The following is a 27,510-nucleotide window of genomic DNA, read 5'->3' on the forward strand; positions in this document are numbered from 1 at the left end:
TATGTAGAGCAACAATTCTTTTTTTCAGATCCTCAGAGAGTTCTTTGCCATGAGGTGCCATGTTGAACTTCCAGTGACCAGTCAGTATGAGAGCAATGACACCAAATTTAACACACCTGCTTCCCATTCACACCTGAGACCTTGTAACACTAACGAGTCACATGATACCGGGGAGGGAAAATGGCAAATTGGGCCCAATTTGGACATTTTCACTTAGGGGTGTACTCACTTTTGTTGCCAGAGGTTTAGACATTAATGGCTGTGTGTTGAGTCATTTTGAGAGGACAGCAAATTTACACTGTTATACAAGCTGTACACTCACTACTTTACATTGTAGCAAAGTGTCATTTCTTCAGTGTTGTCGTCACATGAAAAGATATACTCAAATATTTACAAAAATGTGAGGGGTGTACTCACTTTTGTGATATACTGTATATACAGTGCCAGACAAAAAATTGGACACCTACTCATTCAAGGGTTTTTCTTAGTTTTTACTATTTTCCACATTGTAAAATAATAGTGAAGACATCAAAACTATGAAATAACACATATGGAATCATGAGGTAACCAAAAAAGTGTGAAACAAATCCAAATATATTTTATACACATACAGAGACAGAGGGCGCTGTTTCGCTCGCTCAGATGCTTTCTCCGATGAGAAACATTCAGCATCTTATGAATTTAAGGAAAATTATGAAACACTGAAAGAAAAATAAATAATTTATATGTATTTTTTCTTTGTACATTTTTGGGGGGAAGCCTGGCTTCCCTTGTTATACCCGAATACACGACACGGAATATGATCCACTATTGCTAGCGATCTTCACGAACAACCACACGAACGAACGAGACAGAGGAAATGGAATTATGCAAAACGTAAGGAAACTAACACTAAAGTGACAGTTTCAATGTATGTGGGTATAAGTGACGGTGGCTATCGATAGTGGCTAATATTCAGACCCAGCTTGGCATGGGTCTCCAAATTTCAGCTCTGCAAATTATGAAGCCATAGGGCTACAATTGAAATTTTGAATAAAGACACAGCTATATATACTTTACTGTGGAAAAGATGCCGAAGTACCTGTCAAAGAATTTAAAGTGTGGCGGAAGTGTGTCTACATATACGCCATATTTTCACCTTGATTTAATTCACCCACACAATTCCAACATCTTTACACGCGATGAAATTATGAATAAGGTCGAGCAACCTATAGGTTCCGAGTGGAACAACATCTACTAATCTTTTTTTTCAATATAAATCATTTTTCAAATCCATGCACTGTCGTTTACAAATCGATAAGAGCTAGGTACATGAGTAAGCCATTTGGATAAGGGGATTGTAAATATATATATTTTTATATATACGATACCGTACAAAAGTTTGGGAACACTTAGAAATGTCATTGTTTTTGAAAGAAAAGCACATATTTTGTCCATTAAAATAACATCAAATTGATCCGAAATACAGTGTCGACATTGTTAATGTTGTAAATGACTATTGTAGCTGGAAACGGCAGATTTTTTATGGATTATCTACATAGGCGTACAGAGGCCCAGTATCAGCAACCATCACTCCTGTGTTCCAATGTCACGTTGTGTTAGCTACTCCAGTGGGATTGGCGACGGATATGTAGTGAGGGCCAGCCAATGAGAGCATACAGGTCGCAGTGGTGGGTAGTATATTGGGCTTTGGTGATAAAACGGATGGCACTGTGATAGACTATATCCAGTTTGCTGAGTAGAGTGTTGGGGGCTATTTTGTAAATGACATCGCTGAAGTCAAGGATCGGTAGGATAGTCAGTTTTACAAGGGTATGTTTGGCGGCATGAGTGAAGGAGGCTTTGTTGCGAAATAGGAAGGCGATTCTAGATTTAATTTTGGATTGGAGATGTTTAATGTGAGTCTGGAAGGAGAGTTTACAGTCTAACCAGACACCTAGGTATTTGTAATTGTCCACATATTCTAGGTCAGAACCGTCCAGAGTAGTGATGCTAGTTGGGCGGGCGGGTGCAGGCAGCAATCGGTTGAAGAGCATGCACTTAGTTTTACTAGCATTTAAAAGCAGTTGGGGGCCACGGAAGAGTGTTGTATGCCGTTGAAGCTCGTTTGGAGGTTTGTTAGTACAGTGTCCAAAGAAGGGCCAGAAGTATACAGAATGGTGTTGTCTGCGTGGAGGTGGATCAGAGAATCACCCGTAGCAAGAGCAACATCATTGATATATACAGAGAAGAGAGTCGGCCCGAGAATTGAACCCTGTGGCACCCCCATAGAGACTGCCAGAGGTCCCGACAACAGGCCCTCCAATTTGACACACTGAACTCTATCTGAGAAGTAGTTGGTGAACCAGGCGAGGCAGTCATTTGAGATGCCAAGGCTATTGAGTCTGCCGATAAGAATTTGGTGAATGACAGAGTCGAAAGCCTTGGCCAGGTCAATGAAGACGGCTGCACAGTACTGCCTTTTATCGATGGCGGTTATGATATCGATGCCGACCCATGACCAGCTTGGAAACCAGATTGCGGAGTGGAGAATGTATGGTGGAATTCAAACTGGTCAGTGATCTGTTTATTAACTTGGCTTTCGAAGATTTAAGAAAGGCATGGCAGGATGGATATAGGTCTATAACAGTTTGGGTCTAAAGTGTCTCCCCCTTTGAAGAGGGGGATGACCGCGCCAGCTTTCCAATCTTTGGGGATCTCAGACGACACGAAAGAGAGGTTGAATAGTCTAATAACTGCAGTTATACTGCAAAGTTACTGCAGTTACACTGCAATCTTTTTTCGTCAAGGTAATCTTCTGAATATGGTGTATTTACAAAAAAGCAGCAACAGATAACATTAGCTAGCTAGATAAGGTTAGAAAGATAGCTAAGGTTAGCATGCTAGCTAGCTACACTGACAGCTGTCTGTGCCCTATTTGTTGATGTTTCTCCACTCCACATGGGAATCACCACAATGTTCTTTCCCACCCCCAATGCATGAATATGTATAGGTAGCCTGTGTCATTCTTTGGATGTTGAACCTAAACAAGCATTTCCGCTCTAGGGCCGGAATGATGTCGAAATAGCGGCAGCAATGCTTTCTGGTGGGCACCTTTAAAGTATTGGTACAAAGCCCTCATCTTTTTATGTTTGGAAAGATAACTGAACTGAAAGTAGAATTGGGTTAATCACGTAACTCAACTAGCATTGAATCAGTGTAGGCCAATTAATAAAAAAGTGGAAATCTGTCACGGATGCTTTCATTGCAACTGACACTAACAACATATTTTTCAGAGGAGTATGCTTTCAAAGAAGGAAAAACATTATTTGAACAGGTTATATAAAGGGTATATCAACTTCAAATGACAAGAAATAGAAAAATAGTTCAAATGAAAATGTAAAATTAAATTTTGAACTTTTACTTCGGAACAATAGTTAGTGTTGTGAAATGTGACATTAAAATATGGGTGAGTATTAAGATTATACACCTCACCTCTTATACAGTTTCTTTCATTCTTCCTTCCTTTTTGTTATGCCCTGACCTGAGACAGCCTTTTTATCTCTATTTTGGTTTGGTCAGGGTGTGATTTGGGTGGGCATTCTATGTTCTGTTTTCTATGTTTTGTGTGGGTATGGTTCTCAATCAGGGACAGCTGTCTATCGTTGTCTCTGATTGGGAATCATACTTAGGCAGCCTTTTCCCACCTGTGTTTCGTGGGTAGTCGTTTTGTCTTTACCAGACAGAACTGTTTCGTTTTGCGCCACTTTGTTAGTTTGTTTCAGTTTAAATAAATATCATGAACACGTACCACGCTGCGCTTTGGTCCTCTTCTTCAGACGAGCGGTACATTTTCCCACTTCATCTTCAGTGCATTCTCGCCAAAGCTCCACTGAAAAACCTGCCAGCAGAGGTCTCTGTTATGCCATAATTACTCTTCTATATGAACATACTCTGTAAGGTATCAGAATAATAAGATGTTTCTTTATAATGTCCCTTTGGAATTTCCAAACACAAACAGGGAAGAAACCATCTGTTTCTTCTGATAACTATCACAGTTGACCAATTGGTGGCAGCATTGGGCTTGCAGTGTTTCACAATCTCAAAGCAGAGGTAAACATGTACACTGAACAACAGTGATTTGATACAAGGCAGCATAGCCTATGCTGAAACTGGTGCATAAGGCTACACCGGGGTTAGGCAACCCTGGTCCTGGAGTGCCGCAGGCAGCGTCATGTTTTTTGATTTAACCAACCTGGAAGACCAGGTGTTTTGAATTTAGACAATCACTGAACTGATTAATTAGCTCAGTTGGTCTGGTGTGGTGTGTAGTTGGGAACAAAATCCTGCAGTACATGCGAACTCCTGGAACAGGGTTGCCTACCCTTGAGCTCAGTGGCGATTTTAGCATGTCAATATTTTTTTTTTAGATGCATGCCAGCGAAGCCACTACGCAATTATTAACAATACATTAAATGCACTATAACTGTGACAAATGGTGCCCACAAACATTTAGGGTCTACATAAAGCTGTCCCAACAGGGGAGCTTATGGCCGATTTGCTTAAATATGGTTTCTACTGACTCCTTGTGGATTTGTGTAACTGGATAAGAACCACATTCTCAATCAATAATAATGAATGTCGACATGAGTTTGGACTTTTGAACCATACAAACATTATTACATTTATATTCAGTAAATTCACAATGTTTGTTCTTTTATAATTAGCACTTAACTCTAAGCATAAGCAAGTGCAAGCAAATGAGCTGCGACGAGGTAGACCTATTCGTTCAACAATTTCAAAATGGACAGCGACAGAAATTCAAATAGATGTTAGTTCAGATCAATTCAGCAAGATGTTGAGGCCTTAACTTTACTCTTTAAGTCACCACAGAGCGAGAGAGAGAGAGAACGTCCCAGACTCAGCAGTTAGCATATCATTCAATGTATTTTATTAGGCCTTTGTGGTTGTCACGTTCGTCGTATGAATCAGACCAAGGCGCAGCATGGTATGCGTACATTCTTTATTAATTTAAGAATGAACACTGAACAAACTAACCAAAATAACAAACCGCTATACAAAAGAGTGCTGACAGGCAATGACACATAGACAAGAACCCACAAACACAAAAGGGAAAATGGCTACCTAAATATGATTCCCAATCAGAGACAACGATAAACAGCTGCCTCTGATTGGGAACCATATCAGGCCACCATAAACATACAAATTACCTAGACCTACAAAACTCGAGACATACAAAAACCCTAGACAATACAAAAACTAGCGTACTCACCCTAGTCACACCCTGACCTAACCAAAATATAAAGAAAACAGAGATATCTCAGGTCAGGGCGTGACAGTGGTCTAAAAAGGAAGAACAATACAATCACGAGGATCCACTTTTAGAGACAGTATACAGACGCACTGAGAGCGCATTGCACAAACAAAACAACCCTCACAAAATAAACTGGAATTACATGGGTCTATTACTGAACTTTTTGGAATGGGAGTATTTGAATGGGAAGAGACTGTCACTGGCAAACATGGTTACGAGGAGGGGATACTATAATATAATGTTGTTGGGTCTGTAACCTACCACCCTTCTCGTGGAGAAAAGCACCCTAGCTAATTATAACACACAAAGTAAGAAAAACAATTAAATTCCTCATTCTAAAACTGCCTAAAATTATTAATAAGATACTTATGTGATAGACCTATACAGTATAAGCAATATAACAATGCAGATGTACAAACTATGGCAATGGCATATATATAATCCGTTAAGAGGCAAGGAGTAATTTTGATTTAGACATGAGCGAGCTGAGACGAATGTAACCTATATGCCGCCTATTTGTTCAGCACTTTTGAAATTGAGAGAGGCATAATTCAGAACATGGGCCGCTCTTACAGTATTCTCTCTGTACACCAAGTCAGAATCGTGGGATAAAGAACGGGGGCACATACGCAGACAATGAAACCTCTTAGAATATTAGATCATTACATTTCTCTAAAACAGGCTATAGGCTACATGTGCACCATCACGTGGAGCTGTTCTTGAGCTGTTCTTGTCTATTAATGTTCTGTATTATGTAATGTTTCATGTTTTGTGTGGACCCCAGGAAGAGTATCTGCTGCTTTAGCAACAGCTAATGGGGATCCTAATAAAATACCAAAAATACCATGGCTAAGTCAGAACAGTAGGATAAGTTTGAAGAGGGAAAGGGACCACATTCTTAGGGTGAGACACATAGACTACTAACTACTTACTACACAACATACACTTAGTATTAATTTCGTAGCTACAGTAACATATGTCCCTGGCATATTACATCACTTATGCAGCAGGATACTAGACATATTTATGGACTCGCCATTATTGTGTTGTGCTCACTTGGACAGGAAGTTGGCACAGCGGTCCTTCTTGTGGGCAAACTTCTCATTTACTTTGTTATCAAAGCCTGGCATTCTCGGGATGAAATCATGCTGGACTGACAGCATGGCCAATGCATTTAACCTTTACTGGCCCCTGGAGTTGTGTGTGTGTGTGTGTGAAGGTTTTTATCCTTTTAAGGGTGGAAAAGTTTCTGTGTGACTCGACGGTTGTCATCGGAGTGGTGATGATGATTTTGAGAAGAGAGACCGTCTCAGACAAGACCTCCTGCAGGTTGTTCTCATAGAGTTACTTCCACAAAGAAAGTGCTGTCTTTCCAGTGTCCAGCTCATGATGCTGGTAGAGAGTGGACAGCTCTGTTTTCAGCTTCTCCTGGTTGCCCACAGGCCATAGCTTGGTGACACGCTGGAGTTCTGCGGTTGGAAAGGAATGTACATACTGGAGGGGAAATGAGCTGTCCACCAACTTAAGTTTGCTTGCAAATGTTTATAATTTTCACCTTGAAGTTGTTGACTGCTCCGGCGATTCCTGCTGCATCAGTGGTTCTTTTCTGCATTATGTTGTACAAAACATCCACCTCTGGCATGACCAAGGGAAAGAACTTGAGCAGTTGCAGAAATGCTTCCTTCCAAACCACCCATTGTTGAATTTGCGACTTCCGACTTGTTGTGTAATATTTATGTCCAATGGCTGATGAGCACCGAGACATTTTATCTCTAATTTCTCTTCATATGACAAGGATTGAAAAGGATTTGCCAGTAGATTGTCTACTTGATTCATGATGATGACTGCTAACTTGCTAGCTAAGATTTTGAAGTATGATGTTGAGTCCAATCAGTTTAATCAAAGCTATTATAAATATAACATGATTTGATATCTATCTATCTGTGGCCAATGACTTTGAGCCTTCTTGGATGGGCACTTCTAATGTAACTCTACGGCAGAACTCATGGGGCTAATTTTTTTTAGCTCTACCCATATGACTTGGTGGTGACGTAGTGTCCCCACGAGTAACAGAACACTGAGCCAATCACGGCGCAACACTCCATATTTTCTGCTGGCTTGCCCCACCACCACAGAAAGCACTAAGCTAGGCTGAAACACCTGCATTTTGGAGCTGCCTTGCTTGAAAATGCAAAAAAAGTAGCCATGTTCGTATGCACCTTTTATTAACTCAATGATTTGAGTTTATTTTTTACATTGTTTGCAAACTGATATGTGACACCTATTAATGCCAAAATAACAAGCAAAACAGCAGGATTGGAGAGCCTTTACGCACTAAATGTATTGGTGAATCAAAAATACAGTGGTTGGATTCCTCCTCCAATTGTTCAGGTGAGAAAAGTGTACAATGGGGTTGAACAGAAGTCCTATAAATCTACCCTAATAATCCTCACTATTCATGGACTGTGATGACAACGGTCCGGTCCAGTCGTTCTGAACTGTGCACCAGGCTCCACGTTTAAACTGCTATGTATGGACTGTGCTCCATGATGATTAAAATAGGCTACATGACCCAAATTATTAACCATCTTAGAATATGTTATATGATCTGTAGCCGTGTGTTGGTAAAATCACTGAGGAAGCCAAGCCCCCTCAAAAAAGCCATATTACCAAATGTTTCTGGACACCTGCTTGTCAAACATCTCGCTCCAAAATCATGGGCATTAATATGGCGTTGGTCCCCCCTTTGCTGCTATAACAGCCTCCACTCTTCTGGGAAGACTTTCCACCAGTGGTGTAAAGTACTTAAGTAAAAAATACTTGAAAGTACTACCTAAGTAGTTTTTTAGAGTATCTGTATTTTACTTTACTATTTATATTTTTGATAACTTTTACTTTTACTTCACTACATTCCTGAAGAAAATATTGTAATTTTTACTCCATACATTTTCCCTGGCAACCAAAAGTACTCGAATACATTTTGAATGCTCAGAAGGACAGGGAAATTGTCAAATTCATGCACTTTCAAGAGAACACGTTGTCATCCCTACTGCGTCTGGCCTGGCGGACTCACTAAACACAAATGCATCTTTTGTTAATAATGTGTTGGAGTGTGACCAGCTGTCAGAGCAGCTCACAGATCACTGCATCTGTACAGAGCCCATCTGTAAATAGCTCATCCAACGACCTCATCCCCATACTGTTATTTTTGCACCCCAGTATCTCTACTTGAACATTCATCTTCTGCACATTTATCACTCCAGTGTTTAATTGCTATATTGCAATTATTTCGCCACTATGGCCTGTTTATTGCCTTACCTCCCTTATCCTACGTCATTTGCGCACACTATATATAGACCTTTTCTATTCTATTATTGATTGTATGTTTGTTTATTCCATGCGTAACTCTGTGTTGTTGTTTGTGTCGCACTGCTTTGCTTTATTTTGGCCGGGTCGCAGATGTTACATGAGAACTTGTTCTCTACTAGCCTACCTGGTTAATACATTTAAAAATACATTAAATGGTGTCATCTGCTTTGCTTAAAATAAGAAATGTCAAATTATTTATACTTTTACTTTTGATACTTAAGTATATTTCAGCAATTACATTCGCTTTTGATACTTAAGTATATTTAAAACCAAAAACACTTAGACTTTTACTCAAGTAGAATTTTACTGGCTGACTTTCACTTTTACTTGAGTAACTTTCTATTAAGGTATCAATACTTTTACTCAAGTATGACATTTCGGTAGTTTTCCCACCACTGGGGGAGTCCGTCGGCAGTTGCCTCCACTGTCGGCTGTAACGTTGAACAAGCCCTGTACGTACAAAGTATTTCCAAAAAGGCTATTTTTTTCCCATATGAAGAAAAGGGAGGAGCCTGGTCTTTCATTAGTCCTTCCTCTTTTGCAAAATGTATACCAATCATCGTTCCTTTGATTTTTTTCAACTGGCCAATCACCACCATTTCACAAAGGAGGCGGGACCATTTCCAAGGATTCGTCCGCAGTGACCTCCGCACCATCCTTCCTCCCCTTTAATTTGCATTGGCCGACTGGAAATCTATCCTGCGAGTCGCATCACGACGAGTTTCGCATTGCTCCAGGCGGCCTCATCTTCTATTCCTCCGGCTGTTTTATTTTATTTGTATATCTAAATTAGAAAATGGCGTTGCTAACACCACTCCTCGCATTCCTCTACCACTTGCCGCAGGTGTACAAGTGGTTGCTAAAGCCATACTATGTCGCGTCTCTGTTCATGTCAATCGGGTTTCTCATTATCCGCAAGACGCCAGGCATCTGCGAACATCTTTCGACACAACGAGAGGATGGCAATCCCTGCGATTTTGACTGGGTCAGTAGTGGATGGTGTAACAAATTGGGATTGAAAAATATAGAGATACGTTAGATTGACAACGAGCTAGTTAACGTAGCCATCCTATGCTACATGTGATGACAGAGTGGGGTGTTCCGTTAGCTAGCTGACGCTAGCTACATGAATGTCCATTGCAATTCGATGGGAGTTGGCCTGGGTTCGACATTGAAAAGTGATATAGACTGTAACCCGAACCGAGATCGGAAAGTAGCAGGCAGGTGATGAGACAGAACCGCGCAAAGGGTGAATATACTGGGGAGTTAGCAGGTGCGAACCCCCTCTGATACTAGGCTACCAGGGCCTTGATTTTTTTCTCGGGCAGAAAGTGCCACTACCACCATGAGTGCATGCACCAAAACCACCTTAAAAACAACAGGATGACACCGGCAATGCTGGAGTTAGTAGCAGGCCTTGTTTAGCCTCCTAGCTAGTACTGGAGCCGCAGGTAGCCTAGTGGTTACCGGAAGGTTGCTGGATCGAATCCCCGAGCTGACAAGGTGGATGCATTCAGACTAGGTATCCACCTTTTATAAACTGTATGTTTACTCTGTTATCATGTTCCACAGAGAGAAGTGGAGATTCTTATGTTCCTCAGTGCCATCGTCATGATGAAAAACAGAAGAGCTAGTAAGTATCAGCCCTGAACCAGGTTAATCATTAGCAGAGTTGTACCCACCTGTGTTTAACCATTAGAAAACTGCCCCCCCATCTCCCATCACTAGCCACATAGGGTTTTAGAGTTTATTAGTCACATGCACAGGGTCACAGATGTGAAAAGTATGAAAAGGGAGAACAGAGTGTGGCTTGGGTGGCTGAGGTCATAAACCCTGCATATTTCTACAATTTATCTTCTTAAAATCTGATTTTAACCTTAACCACGCTGCCCACCTTATGCCTATCCCTAAACTTAAATGAAGAACAAAAAAAGCACATTTTTGTTTTGATTGAATGTTTATGATATAGGCCATTTTGAAGCTGTTGTATCTATTGGAAACGCCCCTCAGTTGGAGCTAGGGGTCTCCTTCGGCAAGCAGACATTTTTGTTTTACATGACATGGTTACCCATTTCAGTAAAACAAGAAGTACCCACACACATTGCTAGCGAAGTTTCACCTTTGTATCCACAAGGTTAACATTTCAGACAGTTCAACTTTGTCTGAACAACTCGTTTAGTGTAGAGCCAACGTTGTTTTGTTTGTTCTGGGTTACTGCTGTATATTGATGTTATTGTTGTAGGTATTCAACTAATCTGCTATGGCAAATGTCTTGTCCACACAGCCCTATTTAAATGAGTAGTTTAGTGTTGTAAAACGGACTGTTTTAACAGATCGTTCATGGGAAGAAATGTCTGTTGACCTTGTGATGTTTACGTTACGTTAGCCCTGTTGTTGGCACTCCCTTGGTCTTTCATCTGCCTGTCTCTCCCTCCTCCCTAAAGTGAATCCCTCACTTGTTAGGCCTCAACTACAAACTGTCCCCCTGTCTCAGACTCCAAATTGTTTTTACACTATTCACTTTTTTTTCCCATATCACTCCTTTATCACTCTATGGTTTTCCGTTTGTTCTAGTCTTCTATTCCCATCTGTTCTCTCTCAATGTTATTGCTCTTTGTCAATGTTATCATCTTTGTTTCCTCTTCCCCACGTGCACTATTGTCCTCGACCTTCAAATTGTCCTTAGCCTATGCAATAGAATTGCATAGAATAGTTGTTTTACTCGATTTAACCCCAACTCTCCATCTCTCGTTGTCTCAGTAACGGTGGAACAGCATGTGGGGAACATCATTCTTTTCAGTAAGGTGGCCAACGTTATCCTCTTCTTCAGACTGGACATCCGCATGGGCCTGCTCTACCTCACCCTCTGCATCGGTCAGTACACATGCTTGCACTACACAAGGTGTGCATACATACACACTTTGTTTATACATACACACACATACAGTTGAGGTCGGAAGTTTACATACACTTAGGTTGGAGTCATTAAAACTAGTTTTTCTACCACTCCACAAATTTCTTGTTAACAAACTATAGTTTTGGCAAGTCTACTTTGTTCATGACACAAGTCATTTTTCCAACAATTGTTTACAGACAGATTATTTCACTTATAATTCACTGTATCACAATTCCAGTATGGCAGAAGTTTACAGTTTACAGGAAATTATGTAATGGTTTTAGAAGCTTTTAGACGCTTCTGATAGGCTAATTGACATCATCTGAGCCAATTGGAGGTGTAGCTGATGATGTATTTCAAGGCCTACCTTCAAACTCGGTGCCTCTTTGCTTGATATCATAGGAAAATCAAAGAAATCAGCCAAGACCTCAGAAAAAAATTGTAGACCTCCAAAGGTGCCATCACGAAGCATTGACCTCAATCCTATAGAACATTTGTGGGCAGAATTGAAAAGCAAGGAGGCCTACAAACCTGACTCAGTTACACCAGCTCTGTCAGGAGGAATGGGCCAAAATTCACCCAACTTATTGTGGGAAGCTTGTGGAAGGCTACCCGAAACGTTTGACCCAAGTTAATGAAACAATTTAAAGGCAATGCTACCAAATACTAATGGAGTGTGTGAACTTCTGACCCACTGGGAATGTGATGAAAGAAATAAAAGCTGAAATAATTCATTCTCTCTATTCTGACATTTCACATTCTTAAAATGAAGTGGTGGTCCTAACTGACCTAAGATAGGGAATTTTTACAAGGATTAAATGTCAGGAATTGTGAAACTGAGTTTAAATTAATCTGGCTATGTTGTATGTAAACTTCTGACTTCAACTGTACATACATGGATACACACATAGACACACACACACGCTCCTCTACTGTTGTGGTAATTAATTAAACCGGTAAATGCCTGGTTAGATGACATGACCTATAACCTGATGACCCCTCATTCGGCCTTCTGATTGGATCGTTGCCCTTCCTTCTACTCACTGACTGGCTGATTTATGTGTTCCAGTGTTCCTGATGACCTGTAAGCCTCCTCTCTACATGGGCCCAGAGTACATCAAGTACTTCAGTGACAAGACCATAGACGTGAGTACCTCTTAAGGCCCTACTGTAACAGACCATATTACCATTGCCATAGTAATGGTGTGTTATAGAGAGAAAATAACACCGATGGGTGTATCACAAATCATACTTTCACATGATCGCAGAAGATGACACCAGTTAGATTGTTATTGACATTTCAGTTGAAAGTGTGTTTTTAATCATGTCATTTCAAAATGGACATTTTCTATCGATTTGAAATGTAACGTTTAGTGAAATCGATGGCTGACTTGTGCCCCCGGGGTTTGCAGGACGAGTTGGAGAGGGACAATAGAGTGACGTGGATCGTTGAGTTCTTCGCAAACTGGTCCCCAGAGTGTCAGTCCTTTGCCGCCGTCTACGCAGACCTCTCCCTCAAGTAAGACGACGGCTAATCTTCACTCTACACGACAAAAGCCGCCATTTTAATGCATTGCGTCATAAATCCTTGGCTTTAATCTACTATCCTCTCCTGAATTGTGTCACAACAGACCACTCATATGGCCCTATTAGGCCAGACAAAATTGATTCACTGTTTAATGGATTCCCCCCCCCCCCCCCCCCCTCAGAAAAGTGAGGCGAGCGAGCAGAATAAAATAATTAAATGACATTAAGTGGTTATAAACAATAACAGTACTTTACCACCGTGTCCTAGGCACTTTGTGCATTATTTTATTTTTAGGCTTCAGGAGTTAGATTATTCCATGGGAAAACCTACACTATATTTTCTTCTTTAAAATAATGTAGATGTTACGATGTCATAACCATGAGAAATGAAATGTGATGGGAGGTATTGCTTGTGACAGATTCATTATTCCTGATAAAAAGAAAAAAAAGAGTGCCATCCAATCTCGTAATTTAATGTGATGTATAGGGTAATAGAGTGGACTATTTAAAAAAGAAATAATAATAATACATCTAATTCAAGAACGATTGACATGAAATAATTGTAATCAAATTAAAATGTTGACGTGTAATAATGAGTTCATTACCTGAATGCATCTCTATAGCCGCTAACAATATATCCATACTAATATGATTAGGCCTTGTATAAATCCAGCCATAGACTATAGCCTATCATCATCAAAATGGAAAAAATGTCATAACATTCCCAATTAGATTCATCAATCTATGTCGATCAAGCTTGGTCAAATTTGAGCCCAGTAACTTCGCTCACCGCATCCTCCTTCGACTGTCTCGTCTGGCGGCCACGAAAACCCCCGACACGATGTGTGTGCGTGCCACTGGCGAGATACTTTGCTCGGCATCCTAGCTGTTCCTCGGTGGCGCGTCATCACTTCAAACGCATTCCGTCTCGGTTGGCCTACTACTACTGGTGGGACCCGGGTTAAATACAAGTTATGAATTGCACGTCAACATACAGCCGACTCATTTTGATTTCGTCAATCATTTTGACTGACATTTGTTGTTCAAAATACTAGCAGCTTTCACTGCGTCTTTTCTGAGGAAAGCCCTGATCTCTGGCCAGTCAATTAGTTCAATGACATTGTTGTTTCGTCTATTAAATCGCTACTAAATAGATGTGAAAATGGTGCGTTAACCATGAATTTAACCGACTGTTTGTTTATAATGAGGGATGTCCCACGTTTTAACCTGGACACACGAATAGGATGAATTGGCGCTGGCTTCAGCCATGACGGAACGAGAGAGAAATGAAACATCTGCACGTCGCCTGCAGGTGCCAGCGTGTGTGTCTCACTGTCCAACCCGAGGCTCGAACATGATCTATCTGAGCGTGTGCGTCTCACTGTCCAACCCGAGGCTCGAACATGATCTATCTGAGCGTGGGTCTCACTGTCCAACCCGAGGCTCGAACATGATCTATCTGAGCGTGTGTTCCGAGGCTGTTTGGTCTCTTGCGCATCAACTTGGGAGAACAGACCGTGCATTACAAACGAAGCGCCCACATGTCGGTGGTAATGGTGGTAATGCTATTGCTGTGTTTGTTGGTTACAGGTATAACTGCGCTGGGCTCAAGTTTGGGAAGGTGGACATCGGGCGGTATGGAGACGTGTCTAAGAAGTAGGTCCCTTTTCTCATTCGCCCTCTCTGCGGGTAGATTATATTTTTTTGGTGAAGTAGTGCTCTGATTGGACGGCTATGATTTGAAACACCGTTTTAATAGCTTCCCTTCCCTCCATCCCTCTTCTCCAGGTACAAGGTGAGTACCTCTCCCCTCTCCAAGCAGCTGCCCTCGCTGGTGCTGTTCCAGGGGGGCAAGGAGGTGATGAGACGCCCCCAGGTGGACAAGAAGTGTAGGGCCGTGTCCTGGAGCTTCACTGAGGTGAGACGAGTGGCTTCAGAGCAGAACACACACACACGCACCAGGGTTTCCGTTAGCTGATAATGGCAGTGTTTTAGCCAATGAAAAAAAAAAAAAAAAAAAGTAAATGAATAGAAAAGCAGATGAATAAATTTGGCACCAGCCTCTCCCTCTGGGGGAGGGAAAAATCCCATTGCGAAATAATGCTTTTTAGCCTATTCATTGATGGAAATACCAGTAGACTGGTCATACTTATCGGTCTATAAGTTAATTTGCATAACTTGGTGTACAGTATATTCATTGTGTATTTTATCACACGCATATAGGATGCAGAGCCTTTGAGTTGAAAAATCTGTCGGACACGGCGAGAGCTGCTGCCACAGCATCTCAAACAGCAAATGCATAAATGGGCAATGGAAGGTCGTGCTTTTAAGTGCGTCGCACAGCACTTTGCAATGAGCTGGAGGCAGTATGCATTTTTTGAAAACGTATGCTTAATCGAAACCTGAACACTTTAATGCATATTGAGGCATGTCTGACCTTGCTTCAAAGTAGCCTAGTCAAAGTCAGACCATATTTGTGGAGGCAATTATTTTATATCAACATTCTTTCATAGACCAGTAGCCAAAGGCAGAATCCTGGCCGTGTTAGCAACCCAAAGCTAGTTGTTGGATATTAGATTCCCCCCCTCTATCTAAATGTTTCCATCTCCGTCACATGAAATGGCTCACGTGTGCGGTGCCCTTTTGACGACGGTGTTTTCCCCTCTAATTGCATTGTGGAACAAGCATTTGTGTGGAAATGCCTCGTGTGCATCGCTGCGCTTAAAATGTAAAGAAATAATAGTTGATCAATGTTTTGTACTAAACGTTCTGATCAGTTGCATCGGACTCATTGCTTAAACTTAGCCTAGGCTTACTGGTTGTATGAATTTGGGATCTTACCGTCCCAGAGTCTGTTTTGGAATAGGTTCATTCTTTCTCGACAAGGTGATTTTAATAGAATAGGTCAACTTTTCTGCTATTTGATGTAGGCTAGTGATTCTGCTGTTCCTTACCCGTCTCGCTGTTGTTCTAACATCCTCAGTGCCCATCAGAATTCGGGTAAGAAGGACCTCGCGTCGTGGCGTCCTCAACTTGCATGTTCTGTTAATATGAACGGCCATATTCAAAATGTGGTTTCCGTCTTTTCTGAGCGCCGCGTGTGGACGGTTAAGCACCCAATGGAGATACGTCCCGTCAATTTCTCAATGTCCTGTAAATGAAAAAATGCTGCCGGTCTAAATGTCCGGAAACTCTGACATGCACACGCTCTCTTTCTCTCTCGCACTCAATCCTACTCTCAACAGGAGAACATCATCCGGGAGTTCAACCTGAACGAGCTCTACCAGAAGTCCAAGAAACTCAACAAGTCCAAGGGAGACCGGGGCGACAAGATCAACGAATCCCAGTTCCCGCCCGTGCCCGAAGAGGAGGAGCCCGAGGTCGACGCCCAGGAGGAGGAGACCGAGACCAAGAAGGACAAATAGAATTGTCGGGGGTAGCGGCCTCTGAAGAACGGCGTGGCGTCTCAATGGGACTAGGTGGCGTTATGCTGATGCCGGAGGGGGTGTGCTGTTCGATCGAGGGAACAAACATGATTGTTATGAGTCCTTTTTATTGTTTTGCTATATACTGTATGCAACAAGATGTGAGTTGCAAAATAATTGTATTATGACGATTAACTCAATATTAACTCATTTAAATCTACACTGTACAGTTCGATTTTTACGTCTCTCCATCGCACCTATGACAGTTATGTTGATCTTTCCACCAGTTCCCTGGAGGACCTCTATGCTCATCATTGGCTGTGTCCCAAATGGCATTCTATTATCTAATACAGTGCAATACCACAAAGTAGTGCTCTAATATAGGGAGAAGGGTGTACTTTATGACTTAAACAATTTGAGTGCATTTGATTTAGGCTTAATCTTGGCACACTACAACGATGCACTCCGTTCATAGTGTTTCACTCGATTTAGAACTTTGTCCCATTTGGGATATGAGAGTGAATTTACTCTGTCCAGTCCATGCTTGGTGCGGCCAAATTGCATGCACCCGTTGAACGGAAGTTACTTTGGCTTTTGTCGGAAATGGCAACCGATTCCCTTTTATAAGTGCACTAGTCAACAGTAGGGATATGGTGCCATTGAGCTGGCAATGTTTCCTATTGGACCAACGCGCCAGGCATTGATTGGCTCAAATGTCTCCTTCGTTAGCCAATTGCTGTCAAAGGCTGCATGTCTACTTTATTGGCTAAGCCATGGTCAAACATTTCACGCCATCTACCTACCTCCAACTGGGTCCATAATGATAAGGTAGGGGGGGGTGTGTGTATATATATGAACCACGGCCTCTGTCCCAAAATGCTGTCTTTGAGAGGGAATTTAGAAAAAAATATTAGCAAGTGTTTTTGTTTATTTTCCTTCCATAATAGTGGTTTGTGAGTTCTTTTGTCACCTAATCATAGTTTTCAGTTCAAGATGATGCTGAGGGGAAAGATGAGGATGGAGAGCATTTGGCTATTAATGCTAATTCCATGTGAGAACTAGACCAGTGTTTTTTTTGTTGTCCTGGGCAATAGGTAGAATTACATTTTTACTTTCAAAAGCTCCCATTTCAGGGCTGGCTTCTGTCTAAACACTGTCTTTTTTTTAACCCAGTTGTCATTTTGTGAATTGTTGACTAAACACATTTTTACACCAGTGCAGAGAGAATTGTGTAAATTGAGGTGAAGTAGCAGAACATTTGACCCGTTTGACATTCCCTTGGTTACTGTAGAATCCTGCTGTCTCAACGTTGCGTTCAGAATGTGTCGATTGATTCTGTGTATGTGTGAATCTGCCTCCTGCTTGATATGAAACCCCTAGGGGCGTCTGACTTTTTTTTAATGCAATAAAAGTGTACATTATTAAATTCAGTCTAATTTACATTTTACATCGCGCAACAGTAATATAATCACATAAGCGTATTTGTAACATGAACGTTATGGTGACACAATATTCACAACCTGCATTTTGGCACCACCTTCTGATACATTGTGGTAGTGACGGTATTTAAGAGTTACGGAGGGAGGTGAGACGAAGCTTTGAGCTCCATCAGTGGCGGTTTCCTCTCTCTACTTACAGTAAACCCCACAATCTAGCCTGTGTTCTGCATTACCAGACATAAGAAACGTCAACTACAAACAGAACAAAGCACACTGCCTTTGGTTTTAAATACTTTATTACCAATGCTCAAACACACACTCACAGACGCACACGCCCACACACACAGCTATATAGTACATATCTTTTTATTTTTATTTCAAAACACCCAAGTCCCGGGCTCGTACTTGTCTAAACATCTGGAAGGGCATTGGCTGTTCCTGATGGCAGTCAAACGTCTTTGCCTTATTGGGCGACGTGCTCTTTTAGTCCTAGCCCATTTAGTTTCATTCTACGCTCCTGACTGGTCAAACAAACTGTCGGTTTATAGCAATGCCCTGTAAAGTGTCCTAAAAATCTTGCAAAGGAAAGTAAAAAATAAATATAAAAAAGGATGTTACTGACTTTTTTTTCAGCTGTTCATCTCATTGGTTTAACCGTTAACGAATAAAAGAGTAGGCTGAAATGAATCTCTTGCTCTCTACGGATTGGTCACGGCAAAGCATGTGATCCTCGCTAGTTTCCAGATAGGTCAGCTAGTGGCAACCGGAGACGTCATTATCTGGACCAATAAAACGAAACATTGGTTGTGTGTGTTATGGCTCCCTATTCCTTATAGGTCCTGCTCAAAAGTGGTGCACTATATATATAGTGAATAGGGTGCCATTTCAGACAAATTATTACAAAGCTCAGAAGTAAACAACCAGAAGGTACAACGATAACTTGTCTCTGAAATATGCCCCACGAGAAGTCGAGTGGTTTACTGTGTATCAAAGGACTTTAAAATGCTACATCGCCTTTTATCATATACATTGGTTCCCATTAGCTGAACCATATAACATTGTCCAGCTACTCTCTTTGGCTGAAGACTCAAAACCCAGCCTCCGATTGGCTGGTGCAGCCATCAATACAACTGAGCCGCGCTCTAGCTCTAAATCGGGAACTAGGAAACTGACATTTTCGACTTGCTAACTGGTTAAACGCGGCACTTGTTAGCCAGTTAGCAAGTCAGAAATGTCCAAGTTCCGACTTGAACATGAACACGGCAACAGTTTTCCCCTGTTTTGGTTACAATTCTGAAATTAACTCAAACCAGAAAAACCCTATCAGGCCATTCAAAAAAATCTTGATCTTACCAACAGCTATATATATATATATATATATATATATATATATATATATATATATATATATAGAGAGAGAGAAATTCATATAAAATAACATTTTGAAATTAAATATGCAAAATAAAAATAAAAAAAACACTTCTCTCCTTGATTTTCAAGGCCATTGCTCCAAAGTTTGTTTAGAAAAGGCCGCTACATCTTTAAAGTACAGACCCAGCAATATATATATATTTTAACCATTCCATTGGTCCTTAAGTGAAATCTCCACCCACCCGGGGCACTGAGCCGGGCAAAACAAACTCTACCAATGACCCTGCTGTCTACTACAGTTTAGCATCTCCATTTCTGATTGGTCGAGAGAGAATGGCAGCGAGATCACTAGCCAATCACAGTGGTCAATAGTGGCCGGAGCGTGCCGCTGTAACCTTTAAATGCCACTGATTGGAGGAAATCATAAATTCCAAACCATATAATTCTGTACAGAGAGAATCATTACACATTTATGGATGAATGAAAGTACATTTCTTTTCTTTAAAAAAAGGACTTTACACAGGCAGCCCAATTAAGATTTATTTTGCTCAATCAGATCCTTTTACATCAGCTCTTTTTCAGAGCTGATCTGATTGGTAAAAAAAAAGAAGATCAGAATCCAGCTGCCTGTGTAAACGCAGCCATATTGATCTTCCTTGTTTTATCCAATAAAAGGCAAACCCAGTCATAACTGTCACTCAATCATTCCCACAGAGTTCAACCCGCCCAGAAATTGGTGGATTGTCAAAGAGTCCCGCCTCTTAAGGGGTATGATTGGATCCCTTGGCCCATACGCCCACCATGTCATAATGGTGCTTTGTGTTCTTGAATGTGACTGAAACAACTTCCTCCTGATTAGTTCTGTAGTTCCTTGACTGGAGGTCTCTGAACGAGAGAGGAAGTCCGGAGTCCATCGCATTTGGAAGAAGAGCAACTTTTAAAATGTCTGTTCATTAAAAGCTTTCCTCTCTCCTGAAGGGTCCGAGAGGCAGAAATAGCATCAGTTCATCTCTGACCCCTCCTTCACCTCCAACGCCTGACACCATTAGTCGGAGTGGCCGCCCGTCAAACTCAGACTGAAATCTCATAGGTGGTCCCGCCGACGCCTGTCACCTTCTTCACCCCGCCCCCCAGCTTGTGGGCGGGGCTCTGGGTGTTTCCAGGGCGAGTGGACATGCTGATTGGGTGAGAGGGGGAGGAAGGGGTGGAGCCTGAGGAGGAAAGGGAGGACCTGGGCTGCCCGTTCGTCCGGCTGAGCAACTTCATCTGAATCTCGTCCCTGGATAGAGAGAACGAGAGATGGGAGGGAAAGAAGGATTAGTTAAGACGTTGGAGAGAAAGAGCACACACTCGTAGTGTGTGTACTAAATGGCACCCTATCCCCTATATAGTGTACTACTTTTCACCAGCCCCCCTCCCCAAAAGCCCCTATTCACTATAGGGAATAGTGTGCCATTGTGGAAGCATTCATAATCAATCGATAGGATATGTCCACATCATGCAGGGGTGACCAAGGGCTGGTACATTACAGGTGTCGTCCACTGTAATCCTAGTCAAACAGAGGGACTTCATGCTGGAGGATGACACACACGGAGGAGGATGAAACACATCCACAACTACATCGATAACACAACCGCGATCAATGGAGGACAAAATGCACTTTGAGACGAGAGAAAACATGGACTGCCTGCATCCCTCGGTTCCCTAAATGCTGCACCTTTGGACCAGAAACTGGTCAACGGTAGTACACCAGATAGGGAATAGCAAGTCATTACATAATATGTCATGTATTGTGACACAGCAGCATGTTTCATGGCAGAGACCTGGACAGTCTTTACACCCGTCACATAACAAAGGGAACCGGGACAGGTGATGGGGAGAGGCAGTAAGGGACAGACAACGACTAAATGGAACAACTGCAGTAGCTGGAAACAGACGGTTTCCGAGACAAAACGAGCGCGTACCAAATGGCAACATATTCCCTATAGAGTGCACTACTTCTCACCAGAGCCGCGGTCAAAAGTAGTGCACTCCATAGGGAATAGGGTGCCATTTGGAACTGAAAAAGAAAGAAAAGAAAACAGAAGCAGTGAAGAGAAGAAGCACCGACTCTACAGACGTGGAAAACAGACGACGGGGGGGGGGGGAAGAGGTAAAGGAACTCACAGGAGCCTGGGAGGAGGAGGAAGAAGAGGAGGAAGAGAAGGAGGAGGCAGCGGGCTGCAGTCAGTCAGTGAAGAGCAGAGCCGTTACTCACTTAGGTGCCTGGATCCCGCCCCCCTCCCTCCCCCTCCGGCCGAGGCCGATGCCTTGCGCACCATCCGGTACTGCATCTCCGCCGCCGCCGCCGAAGAGTACGACAGAGACTTCCCCAGCGGCGGGGGTGGGGGGAGCGCGGGGGTGTGTGGAGGGGGCCAGGGGGTGTCTGTGGACCGGGTGCGGTACGGGTAGTGGTGGGGGGCGGCCGAGTCGGACAGGAGCGGGGCCGGGAGAAGCGGGGGGTCTGGAGCTGTGGCTGCTGTGGTGGTGGTGGTGGTGTGGGTGGGGGGTTGGGGGCCGCGGAGGAAGGAGGGGGCTGAGAGTGGTGGGAGTGGGAGTGCGATTCCTGGAGGAGTCGCTCCCTCTCAGGGGAGGAGGGGGAGGAGGAGGAGGAGGCGCGGAGATAGTGAGCGCGGTGTGGGGAGGAAAGGAGGGCTACGGAAGAGGCGGAGGGCTGGTGGAGCTCTGCGTCTCTCTGCTGGCTGAGTTGGGCCGACAGGTAGGGGGAGGAGTAGCCCAGGACGGGGGGCGGGGCGGGGGTACGGTGGCGCCCGGGCGACATGTCGGGTGCGGCTGTCTCAAAGTCGGGGCTCTCGGAGGGCGTGAGCAGGCTGTCATACGATAGGCTGCCGTTGCGCGGAGGAGGCGTCTGATTGGCCAGGCTCTTGTAGCTCGTGGAGGTCGTAGCCTCGGAGATGTGGGCCGCATTGTGGGCGGAGCCAGAACGCACGCTGGAAGAACGGGAAGCCCCTCCCCCTCCACCGGAAGATAGAACCGCTGGGTCTGAAAAGGAGGGGTAGGAACGTCCCCCTAGGGAGTAACCGGGGATACCGCCACCCCCTGACCCTGGTGCCCCCCTACTGACCCCCCTCCTCCGGGTCTGTCTCCACCTCCTCCCAATCCTCCTCCCCCTCTCTCCCCTGGGGCTTCTCTCCCATCCAGGCTGGGTTCAGAGCGGAAGCCAGGCTGCTGGCTGGACTGGAGCAGAGAAGACGACTCCTTTAGACTGTCCCCTCGATTCATCTGGTGGAGAGAGAGAGACACAGAGAAAGAAAGAGAGACACACAGAGAGAGAGAGAGACACAGAGAGAGAGAGACACAGAGAGAGAGAGACAGAGAGAGAGAGAGTGAGAGACACAGAGAGAGAGAGAGAGAGACACAGAGAGAGAGAGACACAGCGAGAGAGAGACACAGAGAGAGAGAGACACAGAGAGAGAGAGACACAGAGAGAGAGAGACACAGCGAGAGAGAGAGACACAGCGAGAGAGAGAGACACAGGGAGTGAGAGAGAGAGAGAGAGACACAGAGAGAGAGAGACACAGAGAGAGAGAGACACAGAGAGAGAGAGACACAGCGAGAGAGAGAGACACAGGGAGTGAGAGAGAGAGAGAGAGAGAGAGACACAGAGAGTGAGAGAGAGACACAGAGAGAGAGAGACACAGAGAGAGACAGAGAGAGAGACACAGAGAGAGAGAGAGAAAGAGACACAGGGAGAGAGAGAGAGACACAGAGAGTGAGAGAGAGAGAGAGAGAGACACAGAGAGTGAGAGAGAGAGAGACACAGAGAGAGAGAGACACAGAGAGAGACAGAGAGAGAGACACAGAGAGAGAGAGAGAGAGAAAGAGACACAGGGAGTGAGAGAGAGACAGATGGAGAGAGAAAGACAGAGTGAGGTAGAGGGAGAGATGAAGAGAAAGAAGAGAGCCAGAGAGGAGGGGGGGGGGGGGGGGGGGGAGAAGAAGATAACACGGCGTTAACTCTTTCCTTGTCATTGAATCCCACACTGGAAAGTGGAATGAGAATTGGATGTCCAAATGTACAGAGAGCACTAGGCCACTACCAATAAAACCACAGTGGGAAAAACCAGGTCGAACAAGGGAACAACTCTTTCAGACCAGATGCATGGGCTTCACTATTCACTACACACAAGGGGTCTGCAAGGGAGAAGAATATAGGGACCTAGAGCTTTTAGAATGCCCACGTGGATTCTGTTACAGTATGTTGTCTTTACAACACACAGGACAGAACATTAAAACACACAGGATATGTAGCCAGATGGCTGTGGGATGGGGGTTGGCGACATGTGTGCCCAGTGAAACAACAAGCTAGTGTCTCAAATGGCACCCTAAGTCCACATTTAGTGCACTACTTTTGATCAGGGCTCTGGGGGCGCCATTTGGGACTCAGCCCTAATAGCAAATGAAATGGAATGTGGTTGGGGCCCTGGCTAACAGATAACGCAATCAGAGTTAACAGAGCAAAACAACTATCTCCTCTCCCTGCTCCTGATAAAGAGCTCCTGACACATGGGGGCTGTTTCCCAAATGGCACCCTACCCCCTACATAGTGCACTATTTATGACCAGAGCCATACGGGGACCTGGTCAAAAAGTAGTGCACTTTATAAGGCAGGGATGGTGTTCGCAATTGCAGGTGGGTATGCGCACCTATACAACCCCCAAAACATTATAGTAGCCCCCCTTGGCAGCAGCTAAGCTTGCGCAATTCTACCACAGGTGGTTGGTGGCATCCTTAATTCGGGAGGACGGGCTCATGTTAATGGCCGGAGCGGGAAATCAGTGGAACGGTATCCAATACAAACACATGGTTTGCCATTCCATTGGCTCCGTTCCAGACAGTATTATGAGCCGTCCTCCCCTCAGCAGCCTCCACTGAATTCTACACATTTTGCCATGGGGCGTAGAGGAATGTTTGCAGTTTTTAATATGATATCGAATTCGACCATGATAACAAGTTTAGATAGCTGGCCGCTATACAAACTTAGCAATCAAAAAAAAAAATGACTGACTATCAGTAACTGACACAACAAGAGAAAAACTGCTGATGCACGACCAAATTACGATACTGCACCTTGTGTATTCTACTATTCTAACTCTCAACAGTAAGTTGAGACCCAGACGGAGTTCCCCCCCCCAAAAAAATAAATAAATATTTGTTTTGCTGGTCCCTTCAAAAGGCCTGCTGCGGCCAGTTGCCCATCCCTGTTATAGGGGATAGGGTGTCATTTGGGATGTAGGTATGGTTGTTGTTGTACTGAGCCTAAAGGAGGCTTGTTCGACTGTGCACCTTGATGCCCTCTTGTGGAGAAAACGTCAAACAGCAGCTGGGCCATTGACAGTCCACTGTGTGTGACACAGCCCGGGATCGAACCAGGGTCTGTGGCGACGCCTCCAGCACTGAGATGCAGTGCCTTAAACCGCTGCGCCACCCGCGATTCCAGAACTGATGTAAGTGAATTATGGTCAGATTGTGTGACGTATAGGAAACACACCATACATGGGAAATAGGCCAAATACAATATGTTACAATGTGTTAATTAACTACCACAGTGTCTCCTGACCCCTCCTGTCTCAGCCTCCAGTATTTATGCTGCAGTAGTTTATGTGTCGGGGGGCTAGGGTCAGTCTGTTATATCTGGAGTTACTTCTCCTGTCTTATCCGGTGTCCTGTGTCAATTTAAGTATGCTCTCTCTAATTCTCTCTTTCTTTCTCGGAGGACCTGAGCCCTAGGACCATGCCTCAGGACTACCTGGCATGATGACTCCTTGCTGTCCCCAGTCCACCTGGTCATGCTGCTGCTCCAGTTTCAACTGTTCTGCCTGCGGCTATGGAACCCTGACCTGTTCACCGGACGTGCTACCTGTCCCAGACCTGTTGTTTTCAACTCTCTAGACACAGCAGGTGCGGTAGAGATACTCTGAATGATCGGCTATGAAAAGCCAACTGACATTTACTCCTGAGGTGCTGACCTGTTGCACCCTCGACAACTACTGTGATTATTATTATTTGACCATGCTGGTCATTTATGAACATTTGAACATCTTGGCCATGTGCTGTTATAATCTCCACCCGGCACAGCCAGAAGAGGACTGGCTACCCCGCATAGCCTGGTTCCTCTCTAAGTTTCTTCCTAGGTTCTGGTCTTTCTAGGGAGTTTTTCCTAGCCACTGTGCTTCTCCACCTGCATTGCTTGCTGTTTGGGGGTTTTAGGCTGGGTTTCTGTACAGCACTTTGAGATATCAGCTGACGTAAGAAGGGCTTTATAAATCAATTTGATTTGATACCACAAAATCTTTCTACAAGGAGAAATTGCTTGGCGTGGGGAGAGGTACAGGCTAAAAGATGACACACAAGGTTGGGTAACAAGACATAAGAAAAGACACTCAAACTAAAGAAAAAATAAAGAAAAGAAAAAAATACTCCTGCATTCACTTACTGATACTGTTCAACTGAAAGCCACTGAGTAACCAATCAAAAGGCGGGAAAAGAAGCCACAAGTAAAAACAGAGACGCATGAACAAATCAGAACAAATCAAAACGATTAAAGACAGACAGGCACGCAGCCAATGAGAACCCTGATATGTGAAATATTAAGCCGAGTCAGAGAGAACAGTGTGTGTGTGTGACCGGAGTAGAGAGAACAGTGTGTGTGTGTGTGTGTGTGTGTTACCGGAGTAGAGAGAACAGTGTGTGTGTGTGACCGGAGTAGAGAGAACAGTGTGTGTGTGTGACCGGAGTAGAGAGAACAGTGTGTGTGTGTGTGTGTGTTACCGGAGTAGAGAGAACAGTGTGTGTGTGTGACCGGAGTAGAGAGAACAGTGTGTGTGTGTGTTACCGGAGTAGAGAGAACAGTGTGTGTGTGTGTTACCGGAGTAGAGAGAACAGTGTGTGTGTGTGTTACCGGAGTAGAGAGAACAGTGTGTGTGTGTGTTACCGGAGTAGAGAGAACAGTGTGTGTGTGTGACCGGAGTAGAGAGAACAGTGTGTGTGTGTGACCGGAGTAGAGAGAACAGTGTGTGTGTGTGTTACCGGAGTAGAGAGAACAGTGTTGTGTGTGTGTTACCGGAGTAGAGAGAACAGTGTGTGTGTGTGTTACCGGAGTAGAGAGAACAGTGTGTGTGTGTGACCGGAGTAGAGAGAACAGTGTGTGTGTGTGACCGGAGTAGAGAGAACAGTGTGTGTGTGTGTGTTACCGGAGTAGAGAGAACAGTGTGTGTGTGTTACCGGAGTAGAGAGAACAGTGTGTGTGTGTTACCGGAGTAGAGAGAACAGTGTGTGTGTGTGTGTGTGTGTGTGTGTTACCGGAGTAGAGAGAACAGTGTGTGTGTGTGACCGGAGTAGAGAGAACAGTGTGTGTGTGTGTGCTACCGGAGTAGTTTGACATGGATCATACCTCACACAGCGCGCACACTCTTTCAGACGCACACACACACACTCTCACACAGAGACACACACACACACACACACACACACGTAATCACACAGAGACACACTCACACACGTAATCACACAGAGACACACATACACTCTCACACGTAATCACACAGAGACACACTCACACGTAATCACACAGAGACACACACACACTCTCACACAGAGACACACACACTCTTACATGTAATCACACAGAGACACACACACACTCTCACACGTAATCACACAGACACACACACACTCTCACACGTAATCACACAGAGACACACACACTCTTACATGTAATCACACAGAGACACACACACACTCTCACATGTAATCACACAGAGACACACACACACACTCTCACACGTAATCACACAGAGACACACACACACTCTCACACGTAATCACACAGACACACACACACGTAATCACACAGAGACACACATACACTCTCACACGTAATCACACAGAGACACACTCACACGTAATCACACAGAGACACACACACACACTCTCACACAGAGACACACACACTCTTACATGTAATCACAGAGACACACACACACTCTCACATGTAATCACACAGAGACACACACACACACTCTCACACGTAATCACAGACGCACACACACACTCTCACACGTAATCACAGAGACACACACACACGTAATCACAGACGCACACACACTC

At 43.9% G+C, this 27,510-nt stretch overlaps 1 protein-coding gene and 1 pseudogene across 1 annotated transcript; one reads left to right on the forward strand and one right to left on the reverse strand.

Annotated features, from left to right (window-relative positions):
• The first annotated feature begins 9,315 nt into the window (after positions 1-9,315).
• Positions 9,316-17,957, forward strand: LOC115145785 (thioredoxin-related transmembrane protein 2-B). The gene is made up of 8 exons (XM_029687296.2): positions 9,316-9,668; positions 10,256-10,316; positions 11,444-11,557; positions 12,649-12,725; positions 12,992-13,098; positions 14,697-14,762; positions 14,895-15,024; positions 16,352-17,957. Exons 1-8 carry the CDS (start codon positions 9,480-9,482, stop codon positions 16,529-16,531), a joined length of 924 nt encoding a protein of 307 aa, XP_029543156.1. The 5' UTR covers positions 9,316-9,479; the 3' UTR covers positions 16,532-17,957.
• Positions 17,958-18,248: 291 nt separating this feature from the next.
• The window catches only part of LOC115145784 (palmitoyltransferase ZDHHC5-A-like), a 27,819-nt pseudogene continuing 18,557 nt past the window's right edge, over positions 18,249-27,510 (reverse strand).

The sequence above is a fragment of the Oncorhynchus nerka genome, linkage group LG18, assembly GCF_034236695.1.
Source record: "Oncorhynchus nerka isolate Pitt River linkage group LG18, Oner_Uvic_2.0, whole genome shotgun sequence".
Lineage (NCBI taxonomy): Eukaryota > Metazoa > Chordata > Actinopteri > Salmoniformes > Salmonidae > Oncorhynchus > Oncorhynchus nerka.

Excerpts from the sequence above, each read along its gene's own strand:
- LOC115145785 (XM_029687296.2), top strand. The coding sequence starts at position 9,480 with ATGGCGTTGCTAACACCACTCCTCGCATTCCTCTACCACTTGCCGCAG. Across the intron at positions 14,763-14,894 it reads TATGGAGACGTGTCTAAGAA|GTACAAGGTGAGTACCTCTC; the intron begins GTAGGTCCCTTT and ends CCTCTTCTCCAG. Across the intron at positions 15,025-16,351 it reads TGTCCTGGAGCTTCACTGAG|GAGAACATCATCCGGGAGTT; the intron begins GTGAGACGAGTG and ends TACTCTCAACAG.